General features: G+C 65.2%; 1 protein-coding gene across 1 annotated transcript in view; it reads left to right on the top strand.

Moving 5' to 3' along the window:
* CASKIN1 (CASK interacting protein 1) overlaps window positions 1–19,441 on the top strand; it is a gene marked incomplete at both ends in the record, with an annotated part of 31,753 nt that extends 12,312 nt beyond the window's left edge. The window contains 20 exons of the mRNA XM_082311817.1: window positions 2,814–2,865; window positions 5,666–5,763; window positions 5,856–6,001; window positions 6,101–6,196; window positions 6,472–6,602; window positions 6,677–6,785; window positions 7,052–7,160; window positions 7,281–7,375; window positions 7,456–7,573; window positions 9,196–9,411; window positions 11,525–11,632; window positions 11,791–11,909; window positions 12,947–13,034; window positions 14,692–14,789; window positions 15,245–15,355; window positions 15,445–15,546; window positions 16,011–16,149; window positions 16,228–18,333; window positions 18,437–18,833; window positions 19,345–19,441. Of these exons, the coding sequence (XP_082167943.1) occupies window positions 2,814–2,865; window positions 5,666–5,763; window positions 5,856–6,001; window positions 6,101–6,196; window positions 6,472–6,602; window positions 6,677–6,785; window positions 7,052–7,160; window positions 7,281–7,375; window positions 7,456–7,573; window positions 9,196–9,411; window positions 11,525–11,632; window positions 11,791–11,909; window positions 12,947–13,034; window positions 14,692–14,789; window positions 15,245–15,355; window positions 15,445–15,546; window positions 16,011–16,149; window positions 16,228–18,333; window positions 18,437–18,833; window positions 19,345–19,441 (4,535 nt within the window). The remainder of the gene's footprint in view (window positions 1–2,813; window positions 2,866–5,665; window positions 5,764–5,855; window positions 6,002–6,100; window positions 6,197–6,471; window positions 6,603–6,676; window positions 6,786–7,051; window positions 7,161–7,280; window positions 7,376–7,455; window positions 7,574–9,195; window positions 9,412–11,524; window positions 11,633–11,790; window positions 11,910–12,946; window positions 13,035–14,691; window positions 14,790–15,244; window positions 15,356–15,444; window positions 15,547–16,010; window positions 16,150–16,227; window positions 18,334–18,436; window positions 18,834–19,344) is intronic.
* Window positions 19,442–21,542: the final 2,101 nt, after the last annotated feature.

The following is a 21,542-nucleotide window of genomic DNA, read 5'->3' as shown; positions in this document are numbered from 1 at the left end:
TGGCTTCATCGTCCTCCATGCTAGGCTGCCAATGCTGTGCCAGGCAAGCATGCTGCTTCGTTACAGGAGGGGCTTAATTGCTGGGGTGTGGAACCACAGCATGAAAGTTTTGCTCACAGCCCTTTGGGAGATTTGGTGGTGCCGGCTGGCACGGCAGCCGCTGCCTTCCGTGCCCTGCCCGCTGCCGGTGCAAAGCCGCTGTCCCTCAGGGCCCCGGTGCTGGTGCAGACATGGGGTTGATTCTCCGCTGGTGCCATGCTGGCTCCCACCATCTGGGGCCTTGGCCTGGCCCCGTGGGGGTGCCAGCCACCACACCGCCATCCATGCTACCATCTACACCTTGCCATGCTGCTGGGCAGCCAGCGGCACCCTGAGGTGCTGCACCCCAGGAGGACGTGGGACCACCCAGCTACTCCCCAGCGCACCCCATCAGACTGATGCCGCACCTAAAGACCTAAAGACCTGGTAGCGCTTGAAGCCATGCTGGGGCCTGAGCTCGCCGCAGCCTGACATGGGCATCAGCAGGCTCGCGGCTGCTGCCAGAGCTTTAATGAAAGTCAAACCGCTGCACGGCTGGAAGTCACTGACTAAGCACTTGGCACAGGCGTTGATGGAAGTGCTAAACAGATTTTGGCAGCCACAGCCTCTCCTGCAGGTGCAGGGAGGAAAGATTTGCCGCTACGGTGTGTTCAGCTGATGCTGGTTTGGCCAGTGTCAGAGGCTGCCGGCACGCACCTGGGGATTTGTGTCACGGGGTGCAGCGGTGATGCTGTTGGCATCACCGCTGCACCCCGTGATGCCAATCCCTGGGCATTGCCCCATCCCAGCTCCTCACTGGGAGCAACCCGTGGGAAAGGCCAGGCACCGCAGACCTGCTGACATCCGTCCGTCCGTCTGCAAGGACCGGTTAGCCGGAGCGGGGCCCGTCTCGGGGCCGGAGATTGGAGCCAGTGCTGGGCATGGTGCCGCTCCTGCGCCCGCCGGCTGCTTTTGTCCGCCGGCCATTTGCATCCCTGGGGGGCGGCTCGGCCCCCTTCTCCTGGGAGCTGCTTCTTGGCGCGGGGCAGCAGCGGAAGCGGCCCTGGGCTCCTCTCCACCGGCACTGAATGGCACCTTTGTTGGGGAGCCTGGCGGCAGCTCGGGGCTGGCGAGGACCCACTCGGCCCCGTCCGCTGTGGTCGGTCCCAGTGCCGGGGGGCTCTGCCCGCCAGCCATGTCCAGTCCTTCCCGGGGGAGCACGGGGATGCTGCAGCGGGGATGAGATGTGGGGGCTGTTCCCCAGGTCTGGCCACCCCAATGGGGATTCGTTGCTGGGGTGGTTTGTTAATGTGTTAAACGAACAGCACAGGCTGCCAGGGCAAGGGAGCTTGGGCTGGTGGTGTTTTGTTTGCTGGAAGGAGGGCAAGTGGGGCTGGCTGCGGGGACCTTGTGGTGCCCCATCCCTCCCCATGCCCTGGGGACCCCGCGGTGCCCCTTCTCATCCCACTGCTGTTCAGAAGCCATCCTCCATAGCTCTCACCCATCAGCACTGGGCTGTGTCATTGTTAGCAAATGTCCTGCAGCTCGGACTGTCAGGTGGCCGACGGAGTGCAGGAGGGAGCTGGCGCTGGGTGCCAGAGCCCAGGAGCCTCCACGTGGGCAGGGAGAAACCTCTGCCACTGCCCCGGCTGCTCCTGGGACCGTCCGCTATGCGTGGGCCAGGCAGGGGTGGTTCAGCCCAGCACCGCTCCCTAGGCTTGTGGGTCAGGGTAAGGCCACCGGTGCCCCCTGAGCCCTGTTTGCTGACACAGCTCTTTGTGCCGAATAATTTAATATCGCACTGGGATGCTGAGAAGGAGACACAGTACAGAGGGAGTGAGCAAGGCCATGGCTGTGGTGTGCAGGGAGCATCCCTCTGGCCCCGTGTCTCCCTTCCCTGCCTGAAATTGCCCCTTCCAGCCAGCTTCTCCCAGTGTGCACTTATCCCTGGCATGCTTGTCCCTGGCATGCTTCCTGCTGAGCTGCCGGGGTAAGGATGGCTGCCCGTTCTCCCTGCCAGGCCGTGCAGCCTTTGAGTTATTACCCATAGGCACGGGGCTGTGCCGGTGCTGGTTCGCTGCGGCGGGCATGGGGGCTGCTGCATGGGTCCCCAGCCCAGGGCTCTGCCATGCTGCAGCCACCCTCCTCTTCCTCCTCCTCCTGCTCCAGCTCCCCACGGGGTGCTGCGAGGAAGAGCAGGCTCACTGGAAAGCCTGAGTGGCATTTTTCTGTTAAATCTTATGTAAATCTGGCTCCATCCTTCCTCGTGGTGCTAATTGGATTTCCCCGAGGTGGTTTCTTTTTCCCACACCGACAGGCGTGGAGCGTGAGTGGGGCAGTGCCAGGCAGGGGGCTGCAGGGGCAGGGGACGTGCTGGGGCACGGGGGAACGTGCCGAGCTCCCTGCTCTGCCAAAGCAGCCCAGCCTGGAGGCTCGGTGCAGCACTGGGCTCCATGGGGCCATGCCGGAGCCCCAGCAAGGTGAGGGAGCCGGGGAGGGAACCCCTGGCAAACCCACAGCAGCATGGGTGGACGGACACCCTGGTGCCAGGAGAGGTCCTCGGGCTCTGCCGCCATCAGCGGGGACTCCTCCACCCTGTTGCCTGCAGGCTCAGGCAGCCCTGCACAGCACCATGCTGCATCCCGGCCCAGGCTGCAGAGCTGCAGGGAGCTGAAACCTTGGTGGGGAGGGAAACCTGGAGCTGCAGCCACATCACCTCCCCAGTGTGCCCCAGGTCCCTGCCCCAGCCGCCTCCTGTGCCACTCTAATGTGCTGTCCCCTTCCCTCCCTCCCAGAGCTCCTTGGATCAGCAAAGAAAGTCAACGTCAACTTCCAAGACACCGACGGGTGAGTGGGAGCCCCACGCCTGGGCACACATGCAGTGGGGTGCATGGGCAAGGGTGTGCATGCTGTGGGGTGCACAAAAAAGGGTGCGTGTGCCATAGGGTGCTGTGAGCAGGGCATGTGTGCCCAGTGATGTGTGCAGCAGGAGTCTTGTGTGTGTGCGTGGGCATGCCGGGCTCTCTGGAGCAATGCTGTTGAGCTGCTGGGGTCCAGACGGGCCTGGGCTCTTGCTTCTGTTAGCCAGCATGGCTGAGCCCTGCCTGCACCCCTGAGCTGGTGGGCTTGCACCTAGCAGCCGCGGGCATCAGAGGAGGCAGGAGGTGAGGGCTGAAAGGCAGAGGAAGAGCTGTGCCCCACGTCTCGCCGGCCTTTTCCCAGCTCTCACCTCAGGCTTGGGGCTCTGTGGGTGCTGTGCAGGGGGCAGCCCTGTGGGGCACTGGGTGGGTGAGCTGTGACCCCGCTGGGCTGTGCTGCAGGTGCGCTGCCTCGCAGCCGGCATCCAACAGGCCGGGAGGAGCAGGGAAAGGGGCCGCAGGCTCACCTCCTGCTAATCACACTAATGAGGCCGCTGGTGTGGGAAGGCAGCCGGAGCCCTGAGGAGGAGGGGGGCTGTGGTGAGAGCAGGGAGTGATGCTTGCAGGGCTCTGCAGTAGCTGCCGCCTGTGCCCCCTGGCTCCCCCTGCCCTGTGCCCCCCACGCTGAGAGGGGCAGCAGGACACAGGGCTGGGCGATGCCACTTGGTCCCCGGGGACAGCTGTGCTGTGGCCACAGAAATGGCGCGTGAGCGCTGGGGCCGGATGGGGTCAGGAACGGGAGGGCACGCCCTGGGGATGCGCAGTCGCAGCAGCCTCGGTCCCTCCTCATCCTCGCCCCCAAGCAGGGCCCCAGCACCAGGGCGGTGGCAGCAGGCATCCCCTGGTACCCACCAGTGCATCGGTTCTGCTAGCCCGCGTGCGTGCACGTATGTGCATGCACAGGTGCATGCAAGCATGCCGATGTGCAGCTGAGCGAGCATGTGCATGCAAGCGTGTCTGTGAGCATGAGCATGCATGCACAGCAGTGGGAGCGTGTGGGCACGCCAGCCAGCAGTGGGGCGGGTGCATGGTGCTGCCTGCGCAGGGCAGGGCTGAAGAGCACGATGTGGGTAGGGTGAGGGGGTGCATCACCCCACGGACCACCTCGTGCAGCTGCTATTGGAGCCGGCAGGTCACTGGAGGGCTGTGTATTATAGCAGGGCTGAGACGGCAGTTGACAGCTACAGTCAGGGTCTCTGCTCGTGCCCTGCCTGCAACTGCCTGTGGCTACCGGCCGGCTTGGCACGTGCAGGAGCAGCCCTGCAGCAGGGGAGCAACCTCCAGCCTCCAGCCCTGCTCCTGGAAAGGGTCATCCTCCGGCAATGTGCAGGGCAAACCCAGGCTGCAGCCCGTGTGTGCTCTGCACTGCCACCAGCGTGCTGTGCCAGCTCAGCCAGCTTTGGTGCCGTGCCTCAGTTTCCCCATTTCTGCTGTACTTGCTGATTCTCAGGCTGGTGGGCACCAGGGGTGAGCACTGTGCTGGTGTCCCTGTGCTTGCCCAGGGGATGGTGCCATGCATTGTGTGTGGCCTTTGAGGCTGGCTGGGCCGTGCCGGCAGAAGCCCCCAAGGCAGCCCAGGGGAGGGCTGCGATTTGCACCATCTTGAGCGGATTTGAGCAGGGCGCTGGAGCGGAAAATGTTGACATTTCCCAGGCAGACGTTGGGGATCGACCTCCTGCGCAAGCTGTCTGCTCGCATCGCCGCTCCCTGCCGGGGGATCGCAGGCGGCAGCTCTGTGGGGAAGGTGGTGGCCGAAGTGTGCTCCCCAGTGGGGACGTGTTCCCCCTCAGCTGGGGGTCCCAATGATGGGGGGCAGATGGGATCGCTGCCCCACCGCCCGCCTCTCGGGCACCAGGCAGCCGCGGGGGTTGGCAGGTCTCACTGGTGTCCGCAGTCTGTTCCCATGCTCTGGTGACACCCGGGGTGGCCCCGGGGATGGGACAGGGACGCCGTTTGTGACTGGGGCCTGGAGCAGCGGGGTAGCGGGCGCAAGCGCAGCCACGCGGAGGATGCCGCTGCTGGGAGCAGCAAGTAGGTCAGCTCCTGGCCTGCTTCCCAGCAATGAGCCTCCTGGTTTCGCCAGTCCCAGGGAAAGCAGAGCGAGGTGTGGCATGGCAGGGCCGGGGGCTTTCCCGGGCTCTCCCTGCTCCCTGGCACTCCCCACCCTCAGTGGGACCCCCCCTGTGCCTACCCTGCCCATTGCTTCCAGCCCCATGGGTTCTGAACATCCCCAGGGAGCATTTCATCTGCATCTATCTTGCTTCAGCATACCCAGATCAGACCCGCCAGCCCCTGCTCCCAGCTCGGCGGCATCACCAGCCGTGCGTCCCACCGTGTGGGTTGGGTGGGGTCTGTCCTGTGGCTGCAGCACCCCAGAGGAAGCTAAATAAAGTGATGGGCTGGAGAGCAAACCCATATCTACCCTGGCACATCCACCCTTCTGGCCCTTGTTGCACGCTGGGACGTGGCTGGCTCCTGGCTCAGCTTGTGGCTTGGCCATGGCTGGTCCCTGCAGCAGGTCTTTCTCCGCGTGCCCACGGAGGGATGTAGAGGTGGGGTTGCCTGGGGACCGTGGGGACATGTGCATGTGGGGGGGCTGCGGGAGGCAGAGCGGGTACCCTGGGGTGCTGTGGTGGGTGCAGGCTCGAGGCCATGCTGCCGGGCAGGGGCTGGCAGGGCTGCGGAAGGGACAGGGTCGTGGGACCCCTGACACCATGGCCGGTCCCCAGGTTCTCGGCTCTTCACCATGCGGCGCTCAACGGCAACACGGAGCTCATCTCGCTGCTGCTGGAGGCGCAGGCTGCGGTGGACATTAAGGACAACAAAGGTGAGTCCCTGGGTCCTGGCCGTGGCCCCCTGCCCCATGCCCCTCTGCAGGCTCTGAGGGGCTCATGGCGTGCCTGTCCTGCCCACCTGCAGGCATGCGGCCCCTGCACTACGCAGCTTGGCAAGGCAAGAAGGAGCCCATGAAAATGGTGCTGAAAGCGGGTTCCTCTGTCAACATCCCGTCGGATGAGGGCCAAATCCCCCTGCACCTGGCAGCACAGCATGGGCACTACGACGTGGTATGGTGGGACTGGCGGCGGGGGGCGGCGGTAGCAGGGGGGACTGTGCTGCCCTCCCTGCCCCTGCCCTTGCCGAGCTGGGGTCTCACTTGTCCGCAGTCAGAGATGCTCCTGCAGCACCAGTCCAACCCCTGCATCATGGACAATTCGGGGAAGACGCCCCTGGACCTGGCGTGCGAGTTTGGCCGGGTCGGGGTAAGTCCTTGCATGGCCGGGACCCCTGAGAAGAAGACTGGGAGGGCACGGGGCCATGGCCGGGTCCCTGCGGGTGCTGGAGCAGCCTGGGGGGGCATGGAGCAGCCCCCTGAAGAGATGGCAGTGGGGGCCTGTGGTGTCACCACTGTGGGGGATCTCCGGCTGCTGGAGGAGGGGCAGAGCATGGAGGGGAGGCAGGGGCTGGGGGGGCCACAGCCCCGGTCGGCGGCTGAGCTGCCCTTGCAGCCCTGCTCCATCTGTGTTTGCTGAGCCAGGTGGTCCAACTGCTCCTGAACAGCAACATGTGCGCGGCGCTGCTGGAGCCCAAGCCGGGGGACACCACCGACCCCAATGGCACCAGCCCCCTGCACCTCGCCGCCAAGAACGGCCACATCGACATCATCCGGTGGGTGCCGTGGGCCGGGAGGGCAGCGCTGGTCCCCCCGCCCCATCCTCACTGACCCCGCCGTCTGCCCGCAGGCTCCTGCTGCAGGCTGGCATCGACATCAACCGGCAAACCAAGGCAGGCACAGCGCTGCACGAGGCGGCCCTGTGTGGCAAGACGGACGTGGTGCGGCTGCTGCTGGATGTAAGGGCCCCCCCCAACAACCCCTGACACCCCCAGCCCAGGGAGGGGCTGCGGGAAGGGAGCGACCCTGCAGCTGGGGGCTGCGGAGCTGTATGTGCACCTCTCCTGCGGGATGGGGGTGAAGGTCCCAGGGGACACACACACCAGGGCAGTGAGCTGTGCCCTCTGGCTGCTGGTCTCAGGGTGGCCCAGGGAGTCCCAGGGGGGCAGGGAGGGGGGCAGCCTCCTCCCAAGCCTCCTCCCAAGCCCTCTCCGTGCTGTTGCAGAGCGGGATCAACGCCCACGTCAGGAACACCTACAACCAGACAGCTCTGGACATCGTCAACCAGTTCACCACCAGCCAGGCCAGCAAGGAGATCAAGCAGATGCTGCGGGGTAGGGGGGCCGGGGGGGCACGGGGCAGCTGCACTGGTGCTGGGGGGATGCCGGGCTGCGGGTGACAGCCCCTGCGGTGGGGGCTGGGTGGCCGGCGACCCTCCCGCTCTGTCCTCGCAGACGCCTCCGCCGCTCTGCAGGTCCGGGCCGTCAAGGACTATTGCAACAACTATGACCTGACCAGCCTCAACGTGAAAGCCGGGGACGTCATCACCGTGAGTGCGGCCGGGGGGGCCGAGGGGGCCGGGGGGACCCTGCTGGCAGCAGCGGCCCCTGACCCGGCCCCTGCCCGCAGGTGCTGGAGCAGCACGCGGATGGGCGCTGGAAGGGCTGCATTCACGACAACCGGACCGGCAACGACCGTGTGGGCTACTTCCCCTCCAGCCTCGTCGAGGCCATAAGCAAACGAACAGGCAAATAATCCCCCCCTGCCTCCCCCCGCAGGGCTGCTCCCCAACCTGCAGCCCCAGGGAGCCCTGTTTTGGTCAAGCGGTGCCTGGGGTGTCGAGGGGTGCAGCCGGTGAAGCCAAGCCGGGGCGATGCCCCCGTCATGCATGTGGGGGTCGGTGTCCCTGCCGTGTGCATGAGGACGGTGCCTTTGAGTGTGTGGGGTTGGCATCCCCATTGTGCATGTAAGATCGGTGTCCTTGTCATGCATGTGGGGTCAGTGCCCCTCTTATGCCTCTGGGGTCGGTGCCCACCTGGTGCACATAGGGGTCGGTGCCGGCAGCCCCGGAGTGCTCATGGGACAGCCCCGGAGCCAGGCTGGTGTTGGGCTGGGAGAGGCGTCTGTGGTGCCAGGAGGTCAGTGCATGGGGAGAGCTGTGGGTGTCACTGGGGTTTTGGGTGGGATGGCACAGCAATGGGACCGGGGGACCCAGTGCTCAGGGTCTGAGCAGGGGTGGCTGCAGCAGCCTCATGCAGGGCTGGGTACTGGTGCCATGGACCCGGCGCTGCCTCTCGGGGACCCTCTCCCTGGCCAGGGGCCGTCTCAGGGATCAGACTCTGCTGCCCTGCCCTGTGGCTGCCCATCCCTATCCCTGTTCCCGTTCCCTCAGGCTCCCAATGGGGTGCACGGTTCCCTGGGATGGCCTGTAACCATGCTCGCTGCCAGGAGCACTGTGATGGGGCTGGTGCCTCTGCGGGCAGCGTTGAAAGGACCCCCATCGACCAGCTCGCTCCCCGCACTGGCAGCCACGTGCTGCCTAGCTCTGTGCGATCTCGGGGGCGGCCACATCTCTGGGGTGCAGGCAGGGAATGGCAGCGCTCGAACAAGATCCCAAGGGAGTAGTGGCACGAGTGCCTGCCGGCTGCCAGGCACTGCCACACTGGCTGTGGATGCTGCCAAGGTGCCACATAGCACAGGCAGGGGCAGAGCCACTCTCTGTGTGTGGGTCGTGTCCCGGTATGATGGGGATGAGGTCCGTGGCTCCTGGGATGTGGCCAGCTCTGTGGTGGTGTTTGCCAGGGTGTGGGGTTTTGTAGCCATCCCATCGGCTGCAGCTCTGGCTCACGTGCAGCGGGGCGGCAGCATGGGGTGCAGGCGGTGGCTGCATTAGGGCTTGGCCAGCTGGGCACGGGGGAGCTGGCACTGCAGCCCCCAGCCCAGCCGTGCCTGCAGCCTGCCTCCTCCTGGGATGCCTTCGTGGGGAGCAGGACCCCCGGCAGTCCAGCTGTGGGAGGCTCACAGCACCGGGAGCCCCATGGTGATGTTGCTGCCTTAAGGATGGGGCTGCCCCGGCATCCGTGCCCTGCCAGGGAGCCGTGGCGGGTCTGCGGGATGTGCCCGCAGGCTGTACCCTTCCGCCGGGCCAGGCCGTGCGCTGAGCTCCTGCTGCTGCTCCTTGGCTCGGCTCCGCATCGGTTGGGTCTCGGTTCTGGCTTCTCCACGTTCCTTTGGTTGCTTTTTTTGTTTGCTGCTTTTTTTCCTTTCTTTTTTTTCTTTTTTTTTTCTTTTTTATTTTTTGGTGGTGCTGAGCGTGTCTCTATTATTTTGATTCTTTTCATTTTGTCTCTTGTTATGTTTTATTATCAGGTTCATGGGAGACTGTAACAATCCCCCAACAGTACCAAAAGATCCCGCTCCCGGCTTACGGGGCTGCTGTGCTAAACGGTGACGCCTCGTCCCATCCGTTCCATTCCCTGCCTCCACCTCCACCTCCACCACCACATTCCCATCAGACTCTTTTCAGTTCCTTTGGCTATCACAGGCTCTCCCCTAGCAGTGCCGACGAGCCGCGTTACAGACAAGGTAGTTCACCGCTCGCTTCGTGCTCTCGATGGATTTCTTTCTTTCCCTTTAAAGTGTGTATCGAGTCTTTTCTTTCTGCTCGGCCTCTCTCCCTCTTGCCGTGGTGTGTTTGCACGCAGGTGCGTGCAGGCACATGCAAATGTGTGTACGTGGGTGCGTGTGTGTGCATGCAGGTGTGTGCGTGCAGATGTGTGCATGTGCGTGTGTGCATGCAGGTGTGCGTGTGTGCATGCAGGCAGGTGTGCGCGTGCAGTGCGTGTGAGTGTGTGTGCACACATGCATGCCATCGGCCCCCTCCCCTGCACGCCCTCTCCAGCGCTGCTGTAGCACTGTGTGGCCCACGGCTCTGCTGCCGGCACATCCCACCCTCACCACCCCGGTGTCCCTGGCTGCAGGGCAGGGCTGGAGGCAGAGCTGTGCTGCTGGCTCTCTGCACTCTGCCCACGGCCCCTGCTCTCCTGCCCTTCCTCTCTGGGTGCGTGTGGACCCCAAAAAACACTCTCCAGGCTCTGTGCTGGGGGCATGGCTGGGCAGTGCAGTGCCCGGCTGGGAGCCATGGGCACAGGGATCCTCTGCCTGCTGCAGCCTCCCTCGCAGGGTGCTCGACACCCAGCAAGCCGCTCTAGCTGGGTTGGGGCTGTGCGCTCAGCGCAGGAAGGGGCTGTGGCGCGGGGTGTGCTTTCCTGGGGGATGCTCTTGGGGCTGGCTCAGCACAGGCAGTGCCCAGCTAAACCCTGGGGTCTGTCGCTGTGGCACGGGCAGGTCACAGATGCTGCAGGTCTATGTGTCGGGAGTGCCCAGAGAGCAAATATTTGGCGGGGGGTTTGCAGGGGTGCAGCATGTGCCATGCCCACGGGGGCTGCCACTGGCTGGCTGGAGCCTGGGGGTCTTTGCATGTGCCCCAGCGGTGGTGGCGCAGCAGGTTGTGTTGGGAGAGCGCCAGGCTGGTCGTGCCGGTGATGGGGACAAGGGAGCAAAACTTTTCCCTGGGTCTTTTTCTCCCTGCTGGGTTGCACCGGGCCTTACGCCTGCCCGGGCAGCGCGGGCTCCTCTCGGTGTCACTGTGGCGTGCGCAGCTTAGGGACGTCCCAGCCCGATTGAGACGTGGCCATTTGTTCCCCCTTGCGCTCCTTTGGTGACTTTATCACCTTGTACCATCCGCCCCCTGCTATGGCCTGGCCACTAATGGGGCGAGTGGCTTAATGAATGAAAATGGCCTGGGCAGCAGTGGGGTGGCAATGCCTCATACCTGGTGGTTGGCGGCAGGGCTGGGCTGAGCCGGGCTCCTCAGTGGCTGGCGGCGGGGCTGCGGCAGCGCCGGGCCTCACGGGGCTGTTGTCCATCTCATCTGATGCTGTTTTAAACCCTGGGCTCAGCGCTGGGTGTCCCCAGCTGGCCTGGGTGTGAGGAGGACCTGGCAGAGGCAGGCAGGCAGTGAAGGAGCAATGCTTTGAGGGTGACCCTCGAGCCGTGCCCCGCCGGGAGGGCCGGGTCCTCTCACCCACTGCTGTGTCACCCATGTGTCGCCGGCTGCCATGGGGCACCCTGGGGAGCACGGGGGGTTCAGCACCCGGTGCCTGGCCCCACATGGCCCCTCATGCTCTTCCAGACAGGTGCAGGCAGCCGCAGGGGCATGGCCAGCACTGTCTTGGCTGGGGGACAGTGGGGTGGGGACCCTGGTCCCCACTGCTCAAGTTTGTCTGGCTCCCTTTGCTCTCCTGCACCAGGTCGTGTCACCATCCTGCTCTGCACAGGGATGACACAGTCCCCATCCCCTGCCCGGGCTGAGCTGGGTCACTGGGGCATCCTGCCACAGGTCTGTCCCTGGCTGGCGGCAGGGAGGGGACGCCCTGCAGGATGGGGTCCCAGGGCTGGTCACTGTCACCCTGTGCCAGCTGCTTGCTGGGAGGGACAGGCCCCTGGGACAGCGCTGGCATCCCTGGGCACGGCCGCAGCCGGGGACCCCACACCTTTGCTGCAGGGTTTTCACTAGGCGTGCGGCAGGGACTGGCCCCGGGGCCACGAGTCACCTCGCCCTGTGCCACACTGATGCAAACCCAAGTGCATGGAGCCACGCATGCCTGATGGCTGCTCTCTCTGCTCTGCCACCAAGGGTCCCGCGGGGCCGACATGAGTCCGTCCCACCTCTCGCCGTCGCAGGGGGGATCGACCGCGCCGGCTCCCGCAGAGGAGATCTGGGTGCTGCGGAAACCCTTCGCAGGTATGGCAGGCGCGTGCTGCTGAGACCCTCCCTGCCCCGGGGTTGGGGGCACATACCAGGATGTGGCAGTGGCTCCGGTGGGGCATGGATGCACTGCGGCATCCCCCAACCCAGCCATGGGGCTCGGTGCCCTGACGGCATCTCCTCTCTCTGTGCAGGTGGTGACCGCAGCAGCCTGGGCAGCACAGGCAGCGTGGCCTCTGCCCGCAGCTCGGGGAGTGGGCAGAGCACGGGCAGTGGGGCACATGCCCTGCACGCTGGCTCTGAAGGCGTCAAGGTAAGGCGAGCCCCAAGGCAGCTGTGCCAGCCTGCGGTGGCACTCGGATCCAGTCCCAGCACTGGCGCTTGCCCTGGGGCAGGCATTTGCTGCCTTGGCAGCTGCCCCTCATCCCTGCTGGGATTGATGCTCGGCCAGGTGCTGTGAGCACCCAGCATGCCGCCAGCCGCGGCCGTCACCGACAGTGGCCACCAGTGTGTCCCCTCCTGGCTGGCCCCCAGCTGCTGGCTGGGCCCAGGCTCAGCCCCCCCCAGGACAACATCCCGCGGGGCTGCGGGTGCTGCTCACGTGTGCAGGGTCCGGCGAGGCTGCATGCTGTGCCTCTGCTGCCGCTCGCAGGGTGCCTCCGCACTGCATACTGCACGCTGCGCTGCATGCTGCGTGCTGCCACCAGCATGCTGCCTGCTGCAGCTCCGCACTGCACAGAGCCATCTGCCTGCTGCTGCCAGCACGCAGCCCACTGCACGCTCCTGCCTGCACACTGCACACTGCGCACTGCTGCCGGCACATTGCCCACTGCACTCTGCACACTGCTGGCTGCACGTTGCTCCCTGCACTTTGTGCCCTGCCCATGGCAGCCTGGGGTGTCCCGTCCCCGGGCCAAGGCACCCGCGAGCCCACCTCCCCTGGCATCCTGCCCATGTTATGCCAGAGCCGGCTGGGCACTGGGGTCCGTGTGCCCCTGAGCCGAGCACCATGCTGACAGCCGTGGGGGCTCTGCTTTTCAGGCAAGGGGGCCCTGCAGCCCACGCTGGCAGCCTGAGCCGGGCGGCGTCAGGCTGGATTCGGGGTGCCGCGGTGCTGCGGGCTCCCGACGCCTGCGAAGCACCATCTGTGCTGCTCCCGCTCTCCCCGCCGCAGCCCGAATCTGCTGTGCCCCTCCCTGCCCACCCTCGCCCGGGCTGGCAGCGGGGCGGCCGCCGCAGCACCCGCAGCACCCGCAGCACCCGCAACATGCACCCCCCGCGCCCACCGGCCCACGCCGCCTGCCCGCCTCACTCCTGCCTGCTCTCCCCCCTTCCCGGGGTGTTTTTCAGCTGCTGGCAACGGTCCTTTCCCAGAAGGCTTCTGCGCAAGAGACTGCCGTGGGCGATGGGCCGGCCAAGGCGCAGGACATCCCCGCAGGTGCGTGCCGCCGGCCGCCCGGCTGCCGGGAGCAGGAGGAGCCCTGGCCCTGCCGCGGGCGTGCCGTGGATCCAGGGATTTGTCTTTTTTTTTATTGCCACGGCACCCATCGCCAGAAGAAAAACGTGTGGGTAAAAAATGACTCTCTCGCCTTTCGGCTGCTGCCAGGCCTTCTCCTGCCTCGGTTAGTGGGGGCCCCGTGGGGGACGGGGGGGCGGCGTGGGCGGGCGGGGGGGCGGCAGCGCTCCTCCCCAGCCCCTTCCCTTCCCTGGCCCCCCGCCAGCCCTGCCGGAGCCTGAGCCGGGGTCCATCACCGCCAGCATCGTCCGGGGGGCTGCGGGCAGGGGCTGCCCTGGCAGCGGGGGCACGGCCATGCCGCAGGGGAGGCACATGCTGGGGGGGCGCAGACGGGAGATGCACACGCGGGGAGGATGCACACGTGGGGGATGAACGTGCCGGGGGATGCCCGGGCTGCGGAGATGCACACGCAGGGGGGATGGAAAGCTGGGGAGGGGGGGATGCGCACACAGAGGGGGGGATGCACGCATTGCTTGGGGGGGGAAGCACATGCTGGAGAGATGTACGTGCAAGTGGGATGCAGACGCGAGGGAGGTGCACGTGGCAGAGGGATGCACATGTGAGGAGGATGCCCACGCAAGTGGGATGCAGATGCCAGAAGGATGCACACGCAAGAAGGATGCACACACACGGTGGGGGGGGTGCACACACACACATTGGATGCACACACACACACGGGGGGAAGGGAGGGAATGTGTATGCATGGAGGATGCAGTTGCCAGCGGGGGGGAAGGAGCTGCTCTTGCTGGTCCTGATCAGAAATTTCTGGGCAGCCCTCGTCACCCCCAGGGCTGGCGAAGGCACCAGCTGGAGGGTGGGTGCTGCAGGGCTGCCTGCATGCCTGTGCGGGGGTCCCGGGGGATGAGGCAGCTCGTGCCAGCCCGCCCTCCCCAGCCAGGCCCCTTGTTGTGGGGCACAGTGGGTGGATGAGCCCCATCCCGGGTTGGTGGCATGGCTGGAGGAGCGGGGACAGAGGGCTTTGAGCAGCGGGACACCTCTGGCTGCTGCCTGGGGGAGGTGGGCAGCCAGGAAAACCCACTCTGGAGGAGGGGTCTGGCTGGGTCCCTCTGCTCAGGGCTGCACTGGGTGGAGGGCATTGCAGCACCCCAGCCCCCACTGGGCTGGGGGCTTGCCTGGCTCTGGGTGGGTGGACAAGGGCAACAGCATGGGCAGCCCAGGTGAGCCAGCGTGGCACCCAGGAGCCCCATGTGCCATGGTGTAGGGGGCTGGGTGCCCTGCAGAGCCCCATGCTGATGCAAACCTTGCCGTGAGCCCTGTGCCAGCATGGCCAGCCTCACCAGGATTCAACACTAGGAGCTGTGACCCATCCAGCAGCGCCTGGGCAGTGTCCTGCACCACCCCTGCCCATCCCGGGGGAGCAGACCCCGGGGCACCCCAGGGTGCTCCAGGCTGCTGTGCTGGGGCGGGTGTTGTTCTCCCATGCCTGCCCTGGCCCTGCCAACCCGGGGGTCTTGGCTGTGCCATCCCATGTGAGGCAGGGGCTCGGCTCCCCTCCTCACTTGGCCAGAGCCCGGGGGGTGTGTGGCCCTGGACCCGCTGACCACTGCCTCTCTGGCAGGTTCGTCGCGGTCGCAGAGCGTGGCCAGCTCCCCGTATGCCCCCCAGCCCCCTGCCGAGCCCCAGCTGAAGAAGATGGAGCCACCGTCGGAGGGGAAGGTGAGTGGGGAGCACTGGGGTGGCATGGGGTGCCCTGCAGTGGAGTGTGGTGCTGGGGGAGGCACAGCCACAGCCACATGGGAGGGCCACCCGCCTACACCCACAGCTGCGGGTGCCTTGGCAGCCCTGTGTCACGGCCGCCAAGGCTGGCAGGGCTCTGGTGCTTGCAGCGATGGCAGTGCCTGTGGGGAGCTGTGCCATGAGCCAGGGGCGTGAGTCATCCCTGTGGCTGCCAGCCCCCCCAGCTCCACAGCACCAGCCCCCTGCACATCCCGGGGGACAGACACGTGCCTGGGGTACCCCAAGCCACGGGGCCATGCAGCCCCACTGTGGTGCCGGCTCCCAGCTGGGGCCTCCTGCCAGCACACAGACAGGTGTGGGGACAGCCCCAGGGGACACGGGCAGGGTCCCCGTCCCCAGGGCTGCCCTGAGCTGCGCTGTCTCTCTCACTCCAGAGCTCAGAGGCTGTGTACCAGTGGCTCTGCAAGTTCCAGCTGCAGCTCTACGCACCCAACTTCATCAACGCCGGCTACGACATCACCACCATTAGCCGGATGACACCAGAGGTGAGGCCACGGGGACGCTGGGGCTGGCCGGTGCTGCGGGTGGGGGTACAGCCGATGCAGGGCGGTGCTGACCCCTCTCTCTGCCCCAGGACCTCACGGCCATCGGCGTCACCAAGCCAGGGCACAGGAAGAAGATTGCCTCTGAGATCAACAACCTCAATATCCCTGAATGGCTGCCAGAGTACAAGCCGGTAAGGGCTGCGTGGGGCCAGGGACGCCGAAGCCACATCCAGGGTAGCAACTAGTCCCCTCCGCCCTGTCCCCTCCAGGGAGGGGGTGGCACAGGGGGACGAGGGTGGGAGCTGGCTCACCACTGCCAGATGATGCCCGCATCCCGCAGTCCTGAAGCTGCACATGTCCCCTCCCGACAGCTCGGGGACTGTCAGACTGGTGCCAGCTGTCACCGCATGGACGTGACACCAGGTGTACCCCCGACACCTCTCCTGCTCCATTGGCTGGGCATGGCAAAGGGGCTTCCCATGGGAATGCGCCCTGGGAGCTTGTGGAGCACAGGGACAGTGTAGGGATGGGGAAGTCCCCTGGGGCCATCCCCCAGCAGGATGGGGAGACCCCATGCATGCTGCAGTGCCAGGAGGTGCCAGGGCCAGACCCTGCTGCCAGCCAGCACTGAGCCATGCTCTGCGCCCCCCCCCAGGCCAACCTGGCGCTGTGGCTCTCCATGATCGGCCTGTCCCAGTACTACAAGGTGCTGGTGGAGAACGGCTATGAGAACATCGACTTCATCACTGACATCACCTGGGAGGATCTGCAGGAGATCGGCATCACCAAGCTGGGTAAGGTGCTGTGCCGCAGCGCTGGCTGTGGTGGCCCCAGCCCCTGGCAGTGGCGCTGATGCCCCATGCCGTCCCCAGGCCACCAGAAGAAGCTGATGCTGGCAGTGAAGAAGCTGGCAGAGCTGCAGCGTGCCGAGCTGGGCAAGTATGAGCCGGGTACGCTGAAGAGGAAGGCAGCGGCGTGCCCGGAGGTGCTGGCCATTGAGTCCCCCCCACCGGAGCCGCCTGAGTGCCAGTCACCCAAGATGACCACCTTCCAGGACAGCGAGCTCAGCAGCGAGCTGCAGGTGGCCATGACAGGCGAAGGCCCCGAGGAGCCCCCTGAGAAGGTGGCGAACCCCGCGGCCCCTGGCTACCGCTCGCCCCCGGGGCTGGGCGGCCGTGCCAGGGTGATGAGCAGCTCGCAGGAGCTGCTGGGGGATGGCCCGCGGGCCTCCCCCACCACCGCCATCTCCAAAAGCCAGGAGTACCTGGCAGAAGGGGCTGGTGAGGGCCCCCCCGCACCACCCAAGGAGGGGCGTCCGCCCCGGCACGGCCACCCCGTCAAGCGTGCCAGTGTGCCGCCAGTGCCTGGCAAGCCCCGGCAGCCCTTCCCGCCCTCCGCCGGCCACCTGACGCCGCCACAGACCCCCGGCAAGCCACGGCCCCCCTCCCCTCAGGGCCTGCCGGCACCCCACGCCACCGCCAAGGTGAAGCCCACACCGCAGCTGCTGCCGCCAGGCGAGCGCCCCGCGTCGCCCCGCTCCCTGCCCCAGTCACCCACCCACCGCGGCTTCGCCTACGTCCTGCCGCAGCCTGCCGAGGGCGAGGGGGGACCCCCAGGGGTGCCTGTCCTGCCCGTCTCAGTGCCAGTGCTGTGCCTGCCGCCGGCGGGTGAGGGCGAGGAGGAGCCCGGGCGGCCGAAGAAGCGGGCACACAGCCTGAACCGATATGCTGCCTCCGACAGCGAGCAGGAGCGGGACGAGCTGCTGGTGCCAGACGCAGGGCCCTATGCCACTGTCCAGCGGCGCGTGGGTCGCAGCCACTCGGTGCGGGCGCCCGCCGGCGGTGACAAGAACGTCAACCGTAGCCAGTCCTTCGCTGTCCGCCCCAAGAAGAAGGGGCCCCCGCCGCCTCCCCCCAAGCGCTCCAGCTCTGCCATCTCCAGCGCTGGCATGGCTGAGGACTTCCCCAAGGAAGGTGAGGGTGAGGTGGCCACCGGGCCCCCCGTCACCGAGGGCGAGAGCCGCCGGGAGCAGCGGCGGGCCAGTGACCTGGGTGGCAGCGTGGACACGGGCAGTGCTGGCAGCGTGCGCAGCATCGCGGCCATGCTGGAGATGTCCTCCATTGGTGGCGGGGCCCGGGCACTGGCGCTGCAGAAGCCACATGGGGCCAGTGGGCCAGGGCCGGCCAAGGCACCTGAGGGCTACTACCTGCAGCCAGGGGCCCCCCCAGGCAGCCCCGAGCGTGCCCGCGTGGCCACTGTCCTGGCCACTGTCAAGCACAAGGAGGCCATCGGGCTGGATGGGGAGGTGGTGAACCGGCGCCGGACCATCAGTGGCCCTGTCACCGGGCTGGTGGCAGCCGCCCGCCGTGAGCGTGCTGACAGCGTGCGATCAGAGGCGGGTGCCGACGGCCCCGGTGAGCGGCTGCGGGTCGAGCGCGGCGGCTCCCCAGACGGCATCCCCTTCGCTGAGGAGGGCAACCTCACCATCAAGCAGCGGCCACGGCCCCTGGGGCCTGCCCGGGGGGAGGTGGGCGAGGGGCTGTCCCCGGCCCACCGCCACGGCGACCTGGCCAAAGTGGAGGCCAGTGCCACGCTCAAGCGGCGGATCCGGGCCAGGCAGAGCCAGCAAGACGGCGTCCGCTTCGTCCTCACCGAGTCTGACACCGTCAAGCGCCGGCCCAAGGCCAAGGACAAGGAGCCAGCACTGGAGCCGGCTCCGCTCGCTGTCTACCAGAACGGCACCAGCACTGTCAAGCGGCGGCCGGCCTCTGAGCTGAGCGGGGCTGAGCCACCCCCCACCCCACCACCCACCGCCCGCCCCGACGGCCCCGACTACACCCCACCGCCCGCCGAACCCAAGAAGCCCTTCAAGCCGCCGGTGTCCCCCAAGCCTGTGCTGACGCAGCCACCCCAGAAGGTGCCCGGGCCGCCAGTGCCTGTCCCCAAAAAGGTGCCCATCCCGAGCCCCGGCAGCCCAGGTAGGTGCCCTGCCAGCCCCCCGGGACGGGAGCTCCCCAGGGCAGACGCCGGGGGCCCTGGCCAGCCCTGCCGCCCTTCTGCCCCTTTCCCTTCTCTCCGCAGAGGTGAAGCGGGTCCATGGCACGCCACCCCCGGTGTCCCCAAAGCCCACACCACCCCCCACGGCGCCCAAGCCCCCCAAGCCCCATGCCGCCATCCAGTCGGTGAGCGCCGGCTCCACGCCGGCCCCGTCCCCAGCCCGGCAGCTGGGCGCCGCCACCGCCAAGCCGTCCAGCACGCCGCCCTCGCTCTGCTCCAGCCCCGCCAAGCCCCTCTCGCCCGGTGCGCAGCCCCAGCAGGTGCCGGTGAAGCCGCCGCGCTCCGCCATCACTGGCCCCTCCGTCGACAGCGCTGGCTCCGAGCTGGCACAGCAGAAGCTGGAGGAGACGAGCGCGTCCCTGGCCGCCGCGCTGCAGGCCGTGGAGGAGAAGATCAAGCAGGAGGACAGTCAGGCGTCAGAGTAAGGGGGCGTGGGGCGGCTGGTGGTCCCAGGGGAGGGCACAGGGCTGCGCTGTGACACCGAGCTGCATGAGGATGGGGGGGTCGGGAGGCCATGAGCATCACAGGCAGGGGGTCAGGCTGTGCTGCCATGGTGGGAGCAGGGCCGTGCCGGGGGTGACGTGGGGATACTGTGCAGGATCATTATGAGGCACTGGCTGGAGCTGTGTTGGGGAGGTGACACTGGGGGACACCATGCTGGAGCAGCAGGGGCAGGGGCACCTGGGCATGCGGGTGCACTGGTGGTTGCATTGGAGAGGTGACAGTGGGGGACACTGAGCTGCAGCATCATGGGGCTAGGCTGGCCCCAGCCGTGCAGTGGCACTGGGGTCTGCATGGGGAGGTGACACTGGGGACACGGTGCCGAGCACTGCAGGGCACAGCGGGGCAGAAGGGCCGTGCTCGGGGCAGAGGGGACTGTGCGGTGCTGCCATCCTGTGCGTGGCACTGACCCGTCCCCGCCACTTGCCCAGCTCGGCTGTGGAGTCGAAGAGCACCGTGAGCATCCTGGACGACATCGGCAGCATGTTCGATGACCTGGCGGACCAGCTGGACGCCATGCTGGAGTGAGGGGCGCCAGGGCCCCGCGAACCTCAGGGCTTACGTGGGCACAAGGGCACAACGATCCACGACTCCCCCCGGCCCCGCCGCCCTCCCCTGTCCCCTTTGTACAGCCGTCCCCTCCTGGACATCCCGTCCCTCGGGGTTTGCACAAAGAAGAAGATACCTCAGGATTGTGCTCACAGACTCGGCGCCATCTCCGGCAGGACTCCCTTTTGCAGAAGCAAAAAACAAACAAACAAACAAACAAACAAAAAAACAACAGAAGAAACAAAGCAACACGCCCCGGACTGGAAGGCCCCCCCACTGGCTTCCAGGGCTCCAGGGGGATCTCTACCTACCTGTCCGGTGGCCGCTGCCGTCGCGCCCGTGCCCTGCTGGCCCCAGCGCCACGGGTCGCTGCAGCCCGAATGTAGCACAAGCCCTGCCCGGTGTGGTGGTCCCGGCGACGGCTCCGTCAGCGGCGTGCCACGTGTCACCAATGGCATTTGCTGGTGGCCGTGCTGGTGGCGGGTCTGGGTGGGCAAATGCACTTGGGTTTCTTTTCTCCTTTTTTAATTTTCCTTTTTTTAATTTCCTTTCTTTTTCCGTCGTCGTTCGCTGGGGGCAGGCAGGGCGCGGGGTCCCGCCGTGGCGTTGCAGCGGGCTGGGGGCTGCCCCGTGGAGCGATGCTGCCCGAGGGGCGCGTGGGGGCCCAGCCGCGGGGCTCCCCTTCGCGGGGGCTTCACCTCGGGTGTGGGAAGGGGGTTTTGTTTGCGTTGGTTGCAAATTGGGGAGCGAACGCCCCGACTCGGGGCCCTTGGCGGTGTGGGCAGGCAGGCAGGGGGCAGCAGGACGTGCCCCTGCCCGGCCCCTCCCCACGGGGGGAGAGGACAGTGATAAGCTATAAAGAAGTATTAATTTATTGGAGGGGAAAAAAAAAAGATATAAACCAGATTTCCCCCATCCCCAAAATAATAAAAAGAATAAACTTTAACAAATATATATTTAAAAGATTTAAAAATATTAGCAATTATATATAAAGCAGTTTAAAAGAAATCAAGAGAAAACTGGATTTTAGCTTGAGAAAAAACTATTAGATTATACTAAGCTGTGTGTCTTGTGGCAAACTCATTCTAAGAGTAGCACAATATTTACCTTTTCTCTGGGTGGAAGGTACGTGCAAGCAGTTCTGTTCGGGTCTTTCCGTTGGGATTCAGTGTCACGTCTTTATTTTTACACCATTAAGAACTCAAAGGATGTGCCTTGTTTTATGGAGGTTTTTGTTAATTCTTATACTGGAGGTGTTTCATTTCTTTTGGAGTGTCTTCAGGTTTTGGTTTTGTTTATTTTTTTTTTTTTTTGGCATTTGTTTGGTGTGCGCGTGTGTGGCTGTGTGTGTGTGTGTGCACGCGGGGGTGCGTGTGCTCGCGTGCGTTCTCCGGGACGCACCGCTGTATATTCATGTATAAACTGGAGTTGGAGTCTGGTTCAGTCGCTTGAGTCCTGATGAATGCATTTTTTGCTTGTGGTTTCAAAACAAAGTGTTGCTGTTCCTTTCTTTTCTTGAGACGTACAGAGTGGTCTCTCCCTCCGCCTTCCTCTCCCTCCCTCTCTCTCCCCCCCTTTCTCTCTCTCTCCCCCGTCTCTCCCGTTGTGGTCGCTGATCCAGATGTGTTTGGCACAACTTTGAAATTTCTTTAAAAAAAAAAAAACAAAAAAGACTTTAAAAATAACAAAAAAAAAAATATCACCCGCCTGAAAATATCTGTTGAAAAGGAAAAAATTATGTATCTAAAAAAAAAAATCCATAAAGTTCTACATGATGGATATATACATATATATATTTTTTATGATTAAGTTATGGACTCTGTATCGTATCCCATCTGTCAAGCTATGCATCTTGGTGCTTCTCCCTGCTCTTCTGTGCTTAGATTTCACCTCTACTCGTCTTATTCTTCCTATTCTGAATAGTAGATGGCTCGTGGTGCTGTGAAGAAGTTTGCTCCTATACGAAGTCTGGCAACAAATATTTAAAGAAAAAATAAAAAAATAAAACCCTTGCCAGGCTGCCACCACTGTTTGTCTCCAAGAAACATCAGCCATCGTGTGCGATGGCTCCCGCCGCACA

The sequence above is a fragment of the Platalea leucorodia genome, assembly GCF_965183815.1.
Source record: "Platalea leucorodia genome assembly, chromosome: 5".
NCBI lineage: Eukaryota > Metazoa > Chordata > Aves > Pelecaniformes > Threskiornithidae > Platalea > Platalea leucorodia.
The sequence above is the reverse complement of the archived record's forward strand: the minus strand, read 5'-3'. Positions and strand labels throughout refer to the sequence as shown.